The sequence below is a fragment of the Leopardus geoffroyi genome, chromosome A2 (genome assembly GCF_018350155.1).
Source record: "Leopardus geoffroyi isolate Oge1 chromosome A2, O.geoffroyi_Oge1_pat1.0, whole genome shotgun sequence".
Lineage (NCBI taxonomy): Eukaryota > Metazoa > Chordata > Mammalia > Carnivora > Felidae > Leopardus > Leopardus geoffroyi.
The window spans coordinates 681,741-693,851 of record NC_059331.1 but is presented as its reverse complement, the minus strand read 5'-3'; the positions used below and the strand labels follow the sequence as shown (position 1 = coordinate 693,851).

General features: G+C 65.3%; 2 protein-coding genes across 8 annotated transcripts; both read right to left on the bottom strand.

Annotated features, from left to right (window-relative positions):
* Nucleotides 1-548: 548 nt before the first annotated feature.
* FAM174C (family with sequence similarity 174 member C) lies at nt 549-3,026 on the bottom strand. 2 transcript variants are annotated; one of them, XM_045491210.1, is made up of 4 exons: nt 2,668-3,026; nt 1,622-1,738; nt 1,344-1,458; nt 549-983 (listed from the first exon to the last, which is right to left on the bottom strand). In XM_045491210.1, the coding sequence occupies exons 1-4, from the start codon at nt 2,985-2,987 to the stop codon at nt 876-878; spliced, it is 660 nt and encodes a 219-aa protein (XP_045347166.1). In that variant the 5' UTR covers nt 2,988-3,026; the 3' UTR covers nt 549-875. The 2 variants fall into 2 exon arrangements, with proteins under 2 accessions (XP_045347166.1, XP_045347167.1); XM_045491211.1 differs by lacking the exon at nt 1,344-1,458.
* Nucleotides 3,027-3,802: 776 nt separating this feature from the next.
* On the bottom strand, nt 3,803-11,058 carry LOC123604994 (cold inducible RNA binding protein). Of its 6 annotated transcripts, none has more exons than XM_045491215.1 (8): nt 10,607-11,052; nt 7,346-7,454; nt 7,159-7,265; nt 6,909-7,062; nt 6,735-6,816; nt 6,578-6,648; nt 4,122-4,254; nt 3,803-3,948 (listed from the first exon to the last, which is right to left on the bottom strand). In XM_045491215.1, the coding sequence occupies exons 1-7, from the start codon at nt 10,628-10,630 to the stop codon at nt 4,250-4,252; spliced, it is 552 nt and encodes a 183-aa protein (XP_045347171.1). In that variant the 5' UTR covers nt 10,631-11,052; the 3' UTR covers nt 3,803-3,948; nt 4,122-4,249. The 6 variants fall into 6 exon arrangements, with proteins under 6 accessions (XP_045347171.1, XP_045347173.1, XP_045347169.1 ...); XM_045491217.1 differs by having other exon boundaries at nt 6,909-7,047; nt 10,607-11,041; XM_045491213.1 differs by lacking the exons at nt 3,803-3,948; nt 4,122-4,254 and adding an exon at nt 5,409-6,179 and having other exon boundaries at nt 10,607-11,046.
* Between the last annotated feature and the right edge of the window lie 1,053 nt (nt 11,059-12,111).

The window sequence follows — 12,111 nt, the reverse complement described above, 5'->3', positions numbered from 1 at the left end:
AAAGAGCAGCTCTCCAGGAAAGACGAGGCCCAAAGCGAAACCCACCAAACTCCTCGCCGGGGGTGGGAACTCAGGTGCGTCGGTGCCTCCACGGGAGCCTGACGGCGGAAAGAGCCCGGGAGGCACAGGGGTCCTGAGGCTGCAGGACGCTCCGGCCCCATTCGCTACTGACGGCGCTCCTTGGGAAACACCCCCGGAGGTGCTGGTGCCGTGAGCAGGGTCAGGTGGGGACACCAGAGGACGTGGCACTTGCAGGGCTCCAGGTTTAAGGTGGCACAGAGCAGGGAGCCCGAGCAAGGACCGTGACACGGGAACAGGAGTTCTGTCTGGGCCTTTACCCCAGCAGGTGAGCGCACGTCTCCCCCTTCTCTCCGTCTACCTCGTAGGATTCCTCACTGGGCCTTCGGGCAGCTGGGGGCAAGTCCAGAGAAGCCCAGCTTGGTCACAGGGGGGAGGACGGGGACCCAGGCGGAGCCCCGCTCTGTTGCCCACCCACCGCTTACGAGTTAGCACCCAGGGTCGGGCCCCACGCACAGATGAGCGCCGGCCACAGAACCACCGCTGCCTTTATTGTCTCCAGCCCGGTGGGAAGATGCTTCCAGACAGGCCGCTCAGGCTGCCCGGCCCCCGGCCCCCGCCCCCCCCCCCCCCCCCCCCCCGCCAGCAGGCTGTAGCTGGGGGCTGCCTCACCCCACAGAGGAGGACGAACGGCACAAGTCACGGCCCCACCAGTCTCAAGGTCCTGTGTAAGGCCTCCAGGGCCTCTCTGGTTCCCACCCAGCATCCTAGACAGTCCTGTCTGGGCGAGGGGCCAAGGCGGCCTCGGGCAGAGTAGGCGAGCTAGGCAGGACCCACGCGAGCTCGCAGAGTCTGCGTCACAGCCGGCAGGCGGTCAGTGGGGCACGCCAGACGCTAGGGAGCCGGTTCCGTCTCCTGTCCTCTCCCCGGAGCTTCTGGCAATGCTGCCTCCCTGACCTGAGCATCTGGAAGGTGAAGGGGACAGGGTGAGACCCCACCTGCCTAGGGTTATGAGCAGAGGCCTCAGCTGTCTGGTCCCTCCACTCTGCTCCACCAAGAGCTACCTCCTCCAGCCTGTTGGGTGCTGCTGTCCTGCCCATGGGGGCGGGGGGGAGGGGGGGGAGGGGTCCCCCACCCAGAGGAATTCCCGGATCACACCAGTACCTCCCTCCGGGGCCTGGAAAACCAGAACCGTGCCCTGGTCTCTCGGCCTCTGTGTCTGTGGCCTGCACCCCCCCCCCACACTGGGGTTGGACAGGCCCTCACTCCTGCTCAGGCACTGTTGCTACTGTGTGTCCAGGCCCCCCGTCCTCTTCCTGACCCACCCCGTCGGCAGCACCCTGGAGTTCATTCTCCACCCGACACAGATCGCGGCCTTCGTGGTCAGGCCAAGGCCAAGAGCACGCGCCCGCCGATTCGAGCGCTGCAGCCTCTTCCCACCTTAAAGAAACGGCTAATGGGAGCTGGGAGTAGGTGTGCCCGGCCCCGGCCACACGACCTGAAACCAGAAGGCCAGCACTGGGATGGCATGGACCTCACAGGCTGGCAGCCTCCCTGACTCTCCGACCGGGGCCCCTGCAGGCTGAGGGGAGGGCTGAGCTACCATCTCAGATTCCTTGTCTCAAAGACGATCTCCTCGTCGCTGTCCAGCGAAGCCATCTCCGTGGGGTCCTCCGTGTTGGCCAGAAGGCCGTACCTCTTCCGCTGTGGCTTCTTCAACCTGGAAGCAGACCCAGGCACGCTCAGTGGCCATCCTGGGCTGCCGTCCCAGGCGTGGCTGACGCCCTACCCTGCCGCGGTCCGGAGTCCTCCTCTGCCAGACCCTCAATGCCCTGCTGTGAAACCTCCCGGCCTAAAGTGTGTGTTTCTTTCGCCTCGTAACCACCACCTACAAGAGCGGCAGAAAACGGGCCCCTCCCTGGGCAGCTCCCACAGCTGAGGCCCAGGGGCCAGGGACCCCGGGGGCAGGGCGGGACGTCTCAGAGAACAGAGAAGAGTGTGAGAACGCGGCCTCGCACCGACTGGACTTGAGGGTCGGCCAGAGACGCCACCAGCAGAGCTGTCTCCGGCACAAGGCCCGCTCCTGACCCCCCAGCCCCGCCGCAGGAGAGGGAGGGGAGCCTTCCGCCGTGGACGCGTCCAGGGCCACGTACTCAGCGCAGTCACTGGAGGGCTGGCTGGGGCTCTCCGCGCACGGTCGGCTGTGCTGACAAAGGCCTCTGGAGGGGCAGCCCCGGAAAGGAGGCCGCACGGGGAAGCCCCTAGCGCGGGGGGCGGGGGGAGGGAGACAGCCCTCCACTCTCCGGCGGCAGAACAGAGAAACTGCACGCGGCCAGCCCCACGACGACACAGCCGAGGCCTGCGCGGCCGGCCGGGGGGAAGGACGCAAGGGGACAGACGAGGCCGCGGCCGGGGTCGCAAGCCCCGCTCGGGCGCCGAGGGACGCCCTCAACCTTGCGGCGCAGCAGCGCCCCCGCGTTCGGAGGCGGCGGGGTTGATGTCACCGCCGGGCCCCACCCACCCCGGCCACGTGACGGCCGCGCACCACGCCGGCGACTCCGCCCCCGCGGGGGCGGGGCTTCGCGGCCACCACGTGAGGCGCGAGGCGCACGCTGACTAGCCGCGCCGGGCGGCGTGCGCCTGACGCACCTGAACGCCCGGATGAGGAAGTAGAGCGCGGCCAGGCCGCTGAGGCCCGTGAGCACGTAGAAGGAGCGCAGCAGCGGCGAGCCCGGCGAGTCCGGCGGTCGCGAGTGCGTGCTGTTGTGCGGCGGGCCCGGCTGGCCCGGCTGGCCCGGCTGGCTCCCGTTCGTCACGGCGGGCGGTGGCGACAGCGTGGCCTGCACCGGGCGCGGCGACGGGGGCGCGGCCCCCTCGGCCCCGCACAGCAGCGCCGACAGCAGCAGCGCCCGCAGCAGCAGCAGCAGCAACAGGGGCGGCGGCGGCGGCGGCAGCACGCGCGGCCCCATGGCCCGGCGGAAGCGGTGGCTGCGCCCCGCCCGCGCGAGCGATTGTCACTCACCGGCGTGGGGGCGGCCCCAGCCAATGGCTCGCGGGGGTGGGGCTTAGTTCTCGCGAGCGCCCCGCCCCACCTCGCCTAACCCCGGCGGTCGTGGGCGTGGCCCACGGCGCCCAGCCCGGGCTGCGCGCGCACCTCCGGCTGCAGGCCCCGCCCCGGAGCCCACACCTCCTCCCGGGAGCAGCTTCCCCGAAGGCACGGTGGTGTCCGGGACCCTCGTGGGGGACCAAGCCGCGCCACGCAGGGCGGCCTGGCGCAGTGCTCTCCAGGCCCTCAGTCCCAGCCAGGGCCCCAGGAACTCCAGGGGCTCTCACCCTGGGAGGCGCCAGAGGCTTCCACCGGTGGGAGAACCGTGGGCACCTAGGCTGCCCCCCCCCCCCCCACACTGGCAGTGGAGGGGAGCCACCGAGGGCCGAAGGCAGTGGAACCAAGGGTCAACCCTAGTGCTCTGCATCCCTAGAGGGGGGCGGACGGCAAGCAGCTCAGCAAGCAAGCTCGCCCTGCAAGCAGCACAGGTGGGAGGCTCTGGGGGCCACTGCGCCAAGACCCTGGGGGAGAGGTGCCTGCCTCAGAGGAGGGAGCCGGTGCCCTCAGAACCTGAGAGAACTGCCCAAGGGGACAACAAAGAACCGGCTGGTGTTCCCGGCTCGGGGCCAGCTTGTGCCCTGAACAAGGGCAAAGAGGCTTTTCTCCGCAGACTCCCCCGAACCCCTTTCCCACCCAAGCTCCCTGGCCGCGTCCCAAGCCAGACTCAGATTTGTGTGGACACACCAGCCCTTTATTCAAATCCGACTTCCGTGTCCTGCTCCTGTCGAGGGGGGCGTCCTGGCTGCGGTGCGGTGCCTGCCGCCACACACCTGTCCTCCGAGAGCAATTCGAGTCGCTGCACCTCAGCCTCCCCAGTGACGCGCCTGCTGGAACAAACGGGAGAAAAGAGCTGGCTGCAGGAGAGCCCCGCAGAATGCTGCCCACCCCCGGCCCCCACTGGGGTTACAGGAGGGCAGACCAGGAAAGGAGAACCCACCGGCGGGGTCAAGCGGCAGGGCCAGAGAGCCTCACGTCACCCACCCCAAGAACCACTTACAGGGGACACGGTACGAAGACCGGTGGCTGTGCCTCTGGCTCTTGCTTCCAGATAAAGTCCCTTCTGGGACAGTGAGTCCCGGTCATCGCTGCTGTCTGGCCACACCTCCAAGTCACGCTGGCTTCCCTTCAACCTGCCAAAGCAAAGAAGCGTTACGCCCAGTGTCCCGGCCACAGGTCACGTCTGCCCCTCCCCACCTCCCCTGAAACCATCCACAGCTCCTAGGAGGGTCTCAAACTAGTCATCGGGCCGTCCCGGCAGAGGCCCCGTCACAGGCTGGCGTGCCCAGGGTGGGCCTTCGCCTTGCGGATGGGCCAGGCCACGTCCCACCCTTGAGCAGAGCCAGCTGCCCAACTGGGATGGAGCTTAGAGGACCGTGTGGGCTCTGGGAAAAACTCATGGCAGCAACAGACATCAGAGAACGCTAGTTGGGAGCCTGAGGGACGGAGGTCTGGCAAAGACTGTCAACTGATGAACAAAAATCCCAAAAGGCAGGGCGTTCGGTGGTCTCCAATCCTGCTTACGGATCAAACCTACTCCTGTGGCGTGACCGCCCAGGCCGCTCGCCGGGCTGCAGGCGGGGAAGGGCTAACTGCCCAGATCTGACTCTGGTTCGAGCTCGATTAAAAAAATTAAAAAAAAAAAAAAAAAAAAAAAGTAAAGAAAAATGGAAAAGGATAAACAGCCAAAGGAACATTCCCCAGGTACAGAACTTTACTCTCAAATGAGCTCTCGACAAGAGGAGGGATGCGGACACGAGCAAAAGGAGTTACCTCGAATTACAGGGCTATTTCCACATATGAGCTAGCCAAGGAGCAGCTTGCGTCTCAGAGGGTTCTGTTGGGCGCACAACACTTCTGTCCTCCGAGGGGCTGCAGCTTCCATAGGCTAGCGGTGAGAGCTCAGAACTCGTGAAGCGACAGCAGAGCTAGCTAACGAGCCGGTCGGTCCGTGGTCGCCCAGTGACGCTGCCTGCCGTCCGCTGTCTGGCCTGCTCCCCAGCTAAGGCGGTCCGGGTCAGCGTCACGTGCCCGGGCGTCCACCGTCCCCCGCTAAGCTGCCCACCCTGTCGCCCACCTTCTCACCTCACCAGGGCCGATGGCGGTCGGCTGTCAGGAGGGGCCCGGCCAGCGTCTGTCTATTCTGCCTTCCCTGTCTAGCTTTCTGAGAGCCTCAGGCGTCCGGCAGACCTACTTCTCGAACTGCCCTTTCCGCTCAGTTCTGACCGCCTCGAACCCGAGAGCAGGGAGTGTGTTGTGCAATGAAAGGGAAATTGTCAGAGCAAGGTTCGTTTCAGACGGTCTTTTAATCGGCTTCGTAAAGCCAAAGAAAACTGCGTACAAGAATTCCTTAACCGCTTCAGATACAACATCAATGGGTTATGCATACGTCTTCCGGTAAAAAAAGACAATATAAATAAACATTTTCAAGAACCTCTCGAAGGGACATCTGCAACTCTTGCTGTGTGTCATACACAGCACGGAAGGGCCGAACAGGCCAGGCCCGGGGCGGCGGGGCACCTCTGCCACAGCCCCGGCATGGGTCCTACCACGCTACACGCAGAAACAGTACACAGAGCTGGAAAAAAGCCACAGCTTGCTGAGCTTCCGGCAAAAAGCGGATTCAGAGTCCATTCAATCTTAAAGAGAAGTGAACCGGGGCACCCGACCTCACGGGCCGACCCCACTAAAAAGAGAAACAAAAAAGGCAACACAACCAAAACCAAAACCCACACAACCCCCAAAGATTTCCTAAAAAACTTATGGCTCAGGGCAAAAAGAAAAAAAAATAAAATCTGAAGTGCTTTTCAGGACATTTTTAAAACCCTTAAAAACTGACGCTTCCTTAAGAAGAGTAGTCTAGGAACGAAGCCATCTGGGGGTCAGAAGCAGTCAGGCTGTGTTTGACAAGATCAAAACGGATAGGACTACAAAAGTGGGGTACAAGGAGGTGTGTTCACTACACATGAACGATTCAGCGAAGCTCCCAAAATCTTTAAATATACAGCCATTGGAAGGACGATCTTGAGCAGGAAGGATTTTTACTCGTTGTGTGTAGCTGAGAACAAGAAGCAGGGACATGTAAAGGCACTGAAGCACGCGACAAGACGCAGCATCCGCTCCCGGGTCCAGACCTGGAGGGCGCGGCCCCGCAGCCTCAGGAGAAACCACCCCCCCCACCAGCTGAGGGCGGGGCGGCAGGCAGGGCGCACATGCACATCTGCTGCCTGCTCAGGGGGGAGGGGCCCTCACTCTCCCTTTCCTTCTTGGTCACTCTGGTTCTGCCTTTATGTTTTGTGGTAGAAATGGCTGCTGGCACAGAGACCGAGAGGGCGGGATCGCCCCTGAGAGGCAAGCACGGTGACAGAGTCTGAGTGTCGCTCGCAGAGGGCGCCAAGGCTTACTGAGCTCCCAGTGCAGGCCCCGGCGGCGAGGTGCCCTCGGAGCATGACTTACCGTAACTGTCGTAGCTGTCTCTGTAGGACCCGCCTGAGCTCCGGTCGCCATAGCCGCCACCTTGACTCCGGCTGCAAAAAAGACACTTGAGACTACTCAGGCCCGCGACAGCAGCAGAGCGGCCCGGCCTCAGGCACTGGCGCCCGCACGCCCTCACCTGCTGTAGTAGTCTCTGGAGCCTCCATAGCCCCCACTCCTGGACTCAAACCGGCTCCCTCCATAGCCTCGATCCCCTCCTCCTGCAGACAGGGACAGGAAGAGAGCGTCGGCGCCCACCAGCAGTGTCCCCACCGTGTTCCCAGGGGCCCCAGGCCCTGAGCATAGCACTTACCTCTGGAGAAGCCACGGCCCCGGCCTCGGCCCCCTCGGAAGAAGCCCCGGCCGCCAGCAGAGCCACCTCGATAGCCTCGGGATCGGTTGTCCGACGACTTGCCGGCCTGGTCGACTCGGATCTGCCGCCCGTCCACAGACTGGAAACCGGAGACCTGCACAGGTTAGTCTGTGCTCCCCCATCCTCGGAGGCGGGGTTCCCCTGAGCAAGGGGTTCTGCACCTTCCGCGACCCCGAGCGGCTGCCCTCACCTTCCCGTTCATGGCCATCATGGCGTCCTTGGCGTCGTCGATGTTCTCAAACGTGACAAACCCAAAGCCTCGCGACCGCTGGGTCTCCCGGTCCTTCACGACCACCACTGCACAGGAGACACGTGGAGTCTGCGCCCAGCCCTCCCCGCAAGCAGCCCCGCTCCGCCGCCGGCAGCAGCAGCCGCACCTTCCGAGATCTGTCCGTACTTTGAGAAGACCTGCTCCAGCGACTGCTCGTTGGTGTCGAAACTCAGCCCTCCGACGAAAAGCTTGCCTTCGTCTGATGCCATGGCGGCCTGCGGCAAACGCTGTTGAATTCCTCACGAGACCCTCCGGGGCTTCGCCGCTCCCCCCTCCTCCGTGCACACGCCACAGGGGCTTGTGGGGTAAGCCCTGGAGTGCGCCCCCTCTGCCCCCTCAAACCCACACCTACGACTTCTCAATCCCCAGCGCGCCCTTCGTTCCTGGACCCCCGGCCCCTCCTCCGTGCACAACCCAGCTCCGCCCGCGGACCGCGGGGCTCCACGGTTTCACCCGGTTGCCGGCCTCAGGGGACGCTTAAGGCTGGACACTCAAGGCAGGCGTCGGGCTCCGCCGGCACCGGCCGGGCGCACCTCGGGATTTCCGCTTTGTACGAGGGGTCAGACTAACTCCCACCCTGAGCACCGGGTGGGGAGTGGCAGAGTGCTTGGTCCACTGTAGGGCACCCGAGAGGGGTGACTACTCAGGTGTCACTGTAGGGCACCTGAGACCGGGTGACTGGGCACTGAGCGCGGGCAGAGGCTCCGACGTGGAGCCTGACGTGTGGGGCCGAGGCCAACTTGGACCGACTCGACGGGCTGGGGGAACCCCGCCCAAGGGCTCCGGAGACACAGGCCAGAGCAGAGAGAGACGCGGAACTGTGTTCCGCTCGCGCTCCTCCAGCGGGAAACCGGGAGCGGCGGCCCTGGCCAGGCAACGTGGCCCCGCCCACTGCCGCGCGCATGCGCCCCGCGCACGCCCTGCGCCACTTCATCCGGGCACCCAGCACTCCCGCCATTTCGCTGGGCGCTGCTGTGCGCCCGCGGCCGCCATTTTGCGGTGGCGTCCCGCTCGCGGAGGGCCTGGCCCGAGGGAAAGACGCCCTCCGGCCGCAGCTTGGCCCGGTGTCCCGCTGCCCATCTCCGCCGGCGGGGCGGACTCCACCCCGGGCCCGCCCCGGCGACGCCCCCGCCCAGGGGCGTGACGCCGCCGCCCCGCCTCCTCCGGCCGGCCGCAGGCCGCTCGCCGCCCCGGGCTCGCGGAGCCGGTGCCGCCAGGGCCCTCACCACTGAGCCGGGAAGGTCCCTGACGCAGGCGGGAACAAGGCGCAGCACACCGAGCCAAGCCTCCTAACGCTCGAGTGAGGGGGGGGCGCCGAGCGACCGGCCTTAAGTACGCCGCCGCGGGACCCCGCCCCCTGCACCGCGCCAGCCAATCCGAGGGCTCGGGGGCCGCAGCCGCACCTCATATTCATGAGATGGGGGCCGGGCCTTTTCTGGCTCCGCCCCCTCCCGGGCGCGCGGTTGCCGGGCGGAGTAATTGGTGGGGACGCGCCCCGGCCGCAGTCCCTCGCCCGAGAGCGGGGGGCGGGGCCGGCGCGCGAGGGGGCGGGGCTGACCCACTTCTGCTTGCCCGCCTCCATCCCCACCTCCTGGCCAGAGGCCGGGAACAAAAGGGCCTCCGGAGGCCAAGGGTCCAAACCTCCTGGGGATCCCCTGCTGTGCTCCAACCAGCTCTGACGTGTCAGCCTTAGCCAGGTCCCCATACCCACCGGAGCCCCAGCTGTCAGGACATCTGAACCCTGACATCATTCTGATACACTTGCCCACACAACACATACCCTGGTACTCCCAGGATCCCATGCTCCTGAATGAATACACAGCTTCACTTGGTCGGCCCCAAGGCCTACCCAAACCCCCGAGACTGAGACAGTCCCACCTCATGGACCCCAATATTCCCCAAGAGCCTAATTCCTCTTACTTTCCTACTTTGGGGCACCCCAACTTCACCCAGCCTAGTTTGCCTACAGACCTCCACCAGCACCCACACCTAACTTCCACCCCAACCCTGACTTTTCTGCTTGGCGTGGCGCCCGCACCCCTACACTCACCTTGACAGACACTTGTGCATTCCAGCTCTAGACTGCAGGCTGACCCCAACCTGGGACCCAACCCCACCACTGTGGCCAGCACTGCACCCCGACATTCGTCTCAGCCCTCCAGAATGTGCTCCAGCCTCCCGCCAGGGCTTAGTTCTGCTACCCCTGGTGGGGGCGGGGGCGGGGGGGGGGCGGCGAGCAATGCTTTGCTCCTCCCCCTGTGGCTTTTTCCTGTCTCTGTCCTGGGGGGTTCCAAGATCTCTGCTACAAGGCGAACCAGCTCTGCAGAGACCCTCACCCCCAGATTGCTCCTGGGGAGTCCCAAGTCCATTTTATGGGAACCGCCTTGTGACTGCCATTTGCTGCCTGCCCTGGTTTGGCTTATGTTGTCTCCTGGGGTCCTGGACCCCTCCATGGGGTGGAACAAACTGGTGAAGAACTCTGACTGCCCAAGTTCTGTTCTAGAATGTTTTCCAGAGGGTGGACCCTATGCAGAAGAGTTGGGGGGATTTGGGAACAGAGGACCCCCCCCGCCCCCCCCCACCACACACTTTCTTGCCCACCCCAGAGAAGTTCCAGCCCCACTCCAGGCCTCAGACTTGCTCCCACCCTAAGGTGGGTCCAGCTGAGAAAGGAAGGGACACAGGCAAGGACACGGTCTCCCATGACAAGGTTGCTGGGACCCCTCCTCAGCTCGGGAACCCACTCTCCCAGAGCAGCTCGTGAGTCATCACCACCCCCTCTGCACCGCCCAGCCCCGCCCCATGCCACAGCCCTCCCATAGACCCCCCGTCAGACACAGCCTGCTGCGTCAGCCTCTCACCAGGGTGGTTATTAAAAGGAGCAAAAAAAGACATCAGCTCTCGGCTCCCTCGGCCTTCCGCCGCCCGTGGAGGGGGGTGGGGAGCTGGGGGCAGGTATGCCCAGCCCAGGAACTCTGCCCCGCCGCCTTTCTGAGGCGCTCCCCTAGCAAGTCAGGTCAGCGGCTCCTTGCTCCAGTCCAGGCCAAGGTGGCCTGGAATCATCCTCTGCCCCCAGGCCCCCCACACCCACTGTTCTGTGGTAGTGACTCGGCCTTCTCCTGGTTCTGTGAAGTGCTCTGTTCGTTCGTTCATTCATTCATTCATTCATTCCGCCAGCACGCTATTATTAAGTGTTTACTACCAGTCCGTTGCCGGGTTACCAGTCTCCGTGTCTGCCCACGACTGTCCTGGGTTCCCATCACAGAATGGACCCATACCTGGGGACACCTGTCGCCAGGTGCGCCTGCTCTGGGCATTGTGTGCAAACTGTGAGCTTGCGTCTCAGGTGTGTGGCCTGTCTCCGTACCTGTGTTTCTGTGGTTTCCTGCATCTGCGTATCCGTGGTGGGGGCGGGGGGCTCCCAGGAGGTAGGGAAGACCTCATCGCTGCTGTGACCGCTGCGCCACGCTCTCCCCGCGGACGCGAGGGGGCGCTGCGGCCTCGCTGTCGCCCCAGCCGGGGGTTCCGGGTCCCGCCGCGGACTCCAGCGTTGGCGGGGGGAAGGGGGGGGGTGGAGGGGGAGCCTTCGTCCCGCCCACGGGCCTGCCCCCGCGCCTCCGCCAGTGCGCCGGGGATGGGGTGGCGGTGGTGGCGGGGCTGGGAGGATGCGGCTCAAAATAGCCCGGGGCACGGGAGAGGCTGCTATTCGCGGCCCGGACGCGCAGTGCTCGCCGCCTGCCCGGCGGGACTGGGATTAGGCCGTGAGGCCCCCGTCGGCGCTTTTACAAATCGCCTCTCCCCGGGCGGCCGCCGTGCCTGCCTCCGAGACCACTCCCCCCCCCCCCCCACCCCCAGAGGTCCAACACCTCCGGCGCTGAGAGCCCCACCCGCGGGCGTCGCCCTGGAGACGAGGCGCGGTCACCTCGCTCCCGCGGCGCCCCCTCCGCCTTCCCGCCGGGCCCGGCCGCTGGACGCCGGGTCCTCCCCCGACCCTGGTTAATGACCGGGCGGGAGGCGGTAATGAGCGTCTGGGTCCCGGACGGGCGTGGCCGGGATGAAAGGCGCGTGTGTGGGGGGGACCCTCAGGCCGCGTAATTATCGCCCCCTCCCGGCCGGCCAGGCGGGGGCCGGGACCGTGCACCTGGAGGCCTCCTGGCGGGGGCGCACAAGTGGGACCGTCCCGGCTGGCCCAAATCCGCAGGGCCCAGAGCCAGGGAGGGGGAAGCGGAGACCGGATGAGTGTGCGCGTTGCCAGGTGTGGTGCCCATGTGTGCCCGTGAGCTGCGGAGTCATGGGTAATGGCTGGGGACTGCGCTTGTGTGGACGCGAAAGTGGGGCTGTGTGCGTGTGCGGGTATTGAAGTGTGTGCAGGGAACGCACACGTGTGTGTGCGCACACGGGAACCCGCCTGCATGGTACTCTGTGTGCAGGAACACGAGGGACCCCTTGCGTGTGAGCCAAGCGGACCTCAAGCATGTGCATAAGGGGCATGGGTGTGGGCTCAGTCACAGACAGGTCTGGTGTGTGGGACCTGGGCGAGCCAGGGCTCACAGAGCATATGTGCCGGTGACTGATGGCGTGACGCATGCCCGCAGGGTGGGCACAAGTGCGCACCACGTGTCATCAGTGGCCAGGGTCTCCTGCGGCAGACATCAGCTCCTGGAGGCAGCAGCTGTTTGGTCCCTTGGGGAACCGGAGGGGACTGCCTCCTGGCCTCACTTTCCCTCCTGTTCCTGGAGAGGGGTGTCCACAGTGGAGGAGGATGTCTGGCGCTGGGGATGGCGGTACCCACCCACCAGGGAGCAGCCCCCTGCGACTCAAGGCCCAGGCATGTGGAGGCCTCCATTCTTACACCCTGATCACGCTCACATC

Coding starts and splice junctions, on each gene's coding strand:
- FAM174C (XM_045491210.1), bottom strand. CDS start 2,987: ATGGGGCCGCGCGTGCTGCCGCCGCCGCCGCCGCCCCTGTTGCTGCTG. Junction 1,459..1,621: donor GAGACAAGGAATCTGAGATG/GTAGCTCAGCCC, acceptor CGTTTCTTTAAG/GTGGGAAGAGGCTGCAGCGC. Junction 984..1,343: donor TCCAGGGTGCTGCCGACGGG/GTGGGTCAGGAA, acceptor TTCACCTTCCAG/ATGCTCAGGTCAGGGAGGCA.
- LOC123604994 (XM_045491212.1), bottom strand. CDS start 10,630: ATGCAGGAAACCACAGAAACACAG. Junction 7,266..7,345: donor GTACGGACAGATCTCGGAAG/GTGCGGCTGCTG, acceptor TCTCCTGTGCAG/TGGTGGTCGTGAAGGACCGG. Junction 6,649..6,734: donor TCCAGAGACTACTACAGCAG/GTGAGGGCGTGC, acceptor TCTTTTTTGCAG/CCGGAGTCAAGGTGGCGGCT.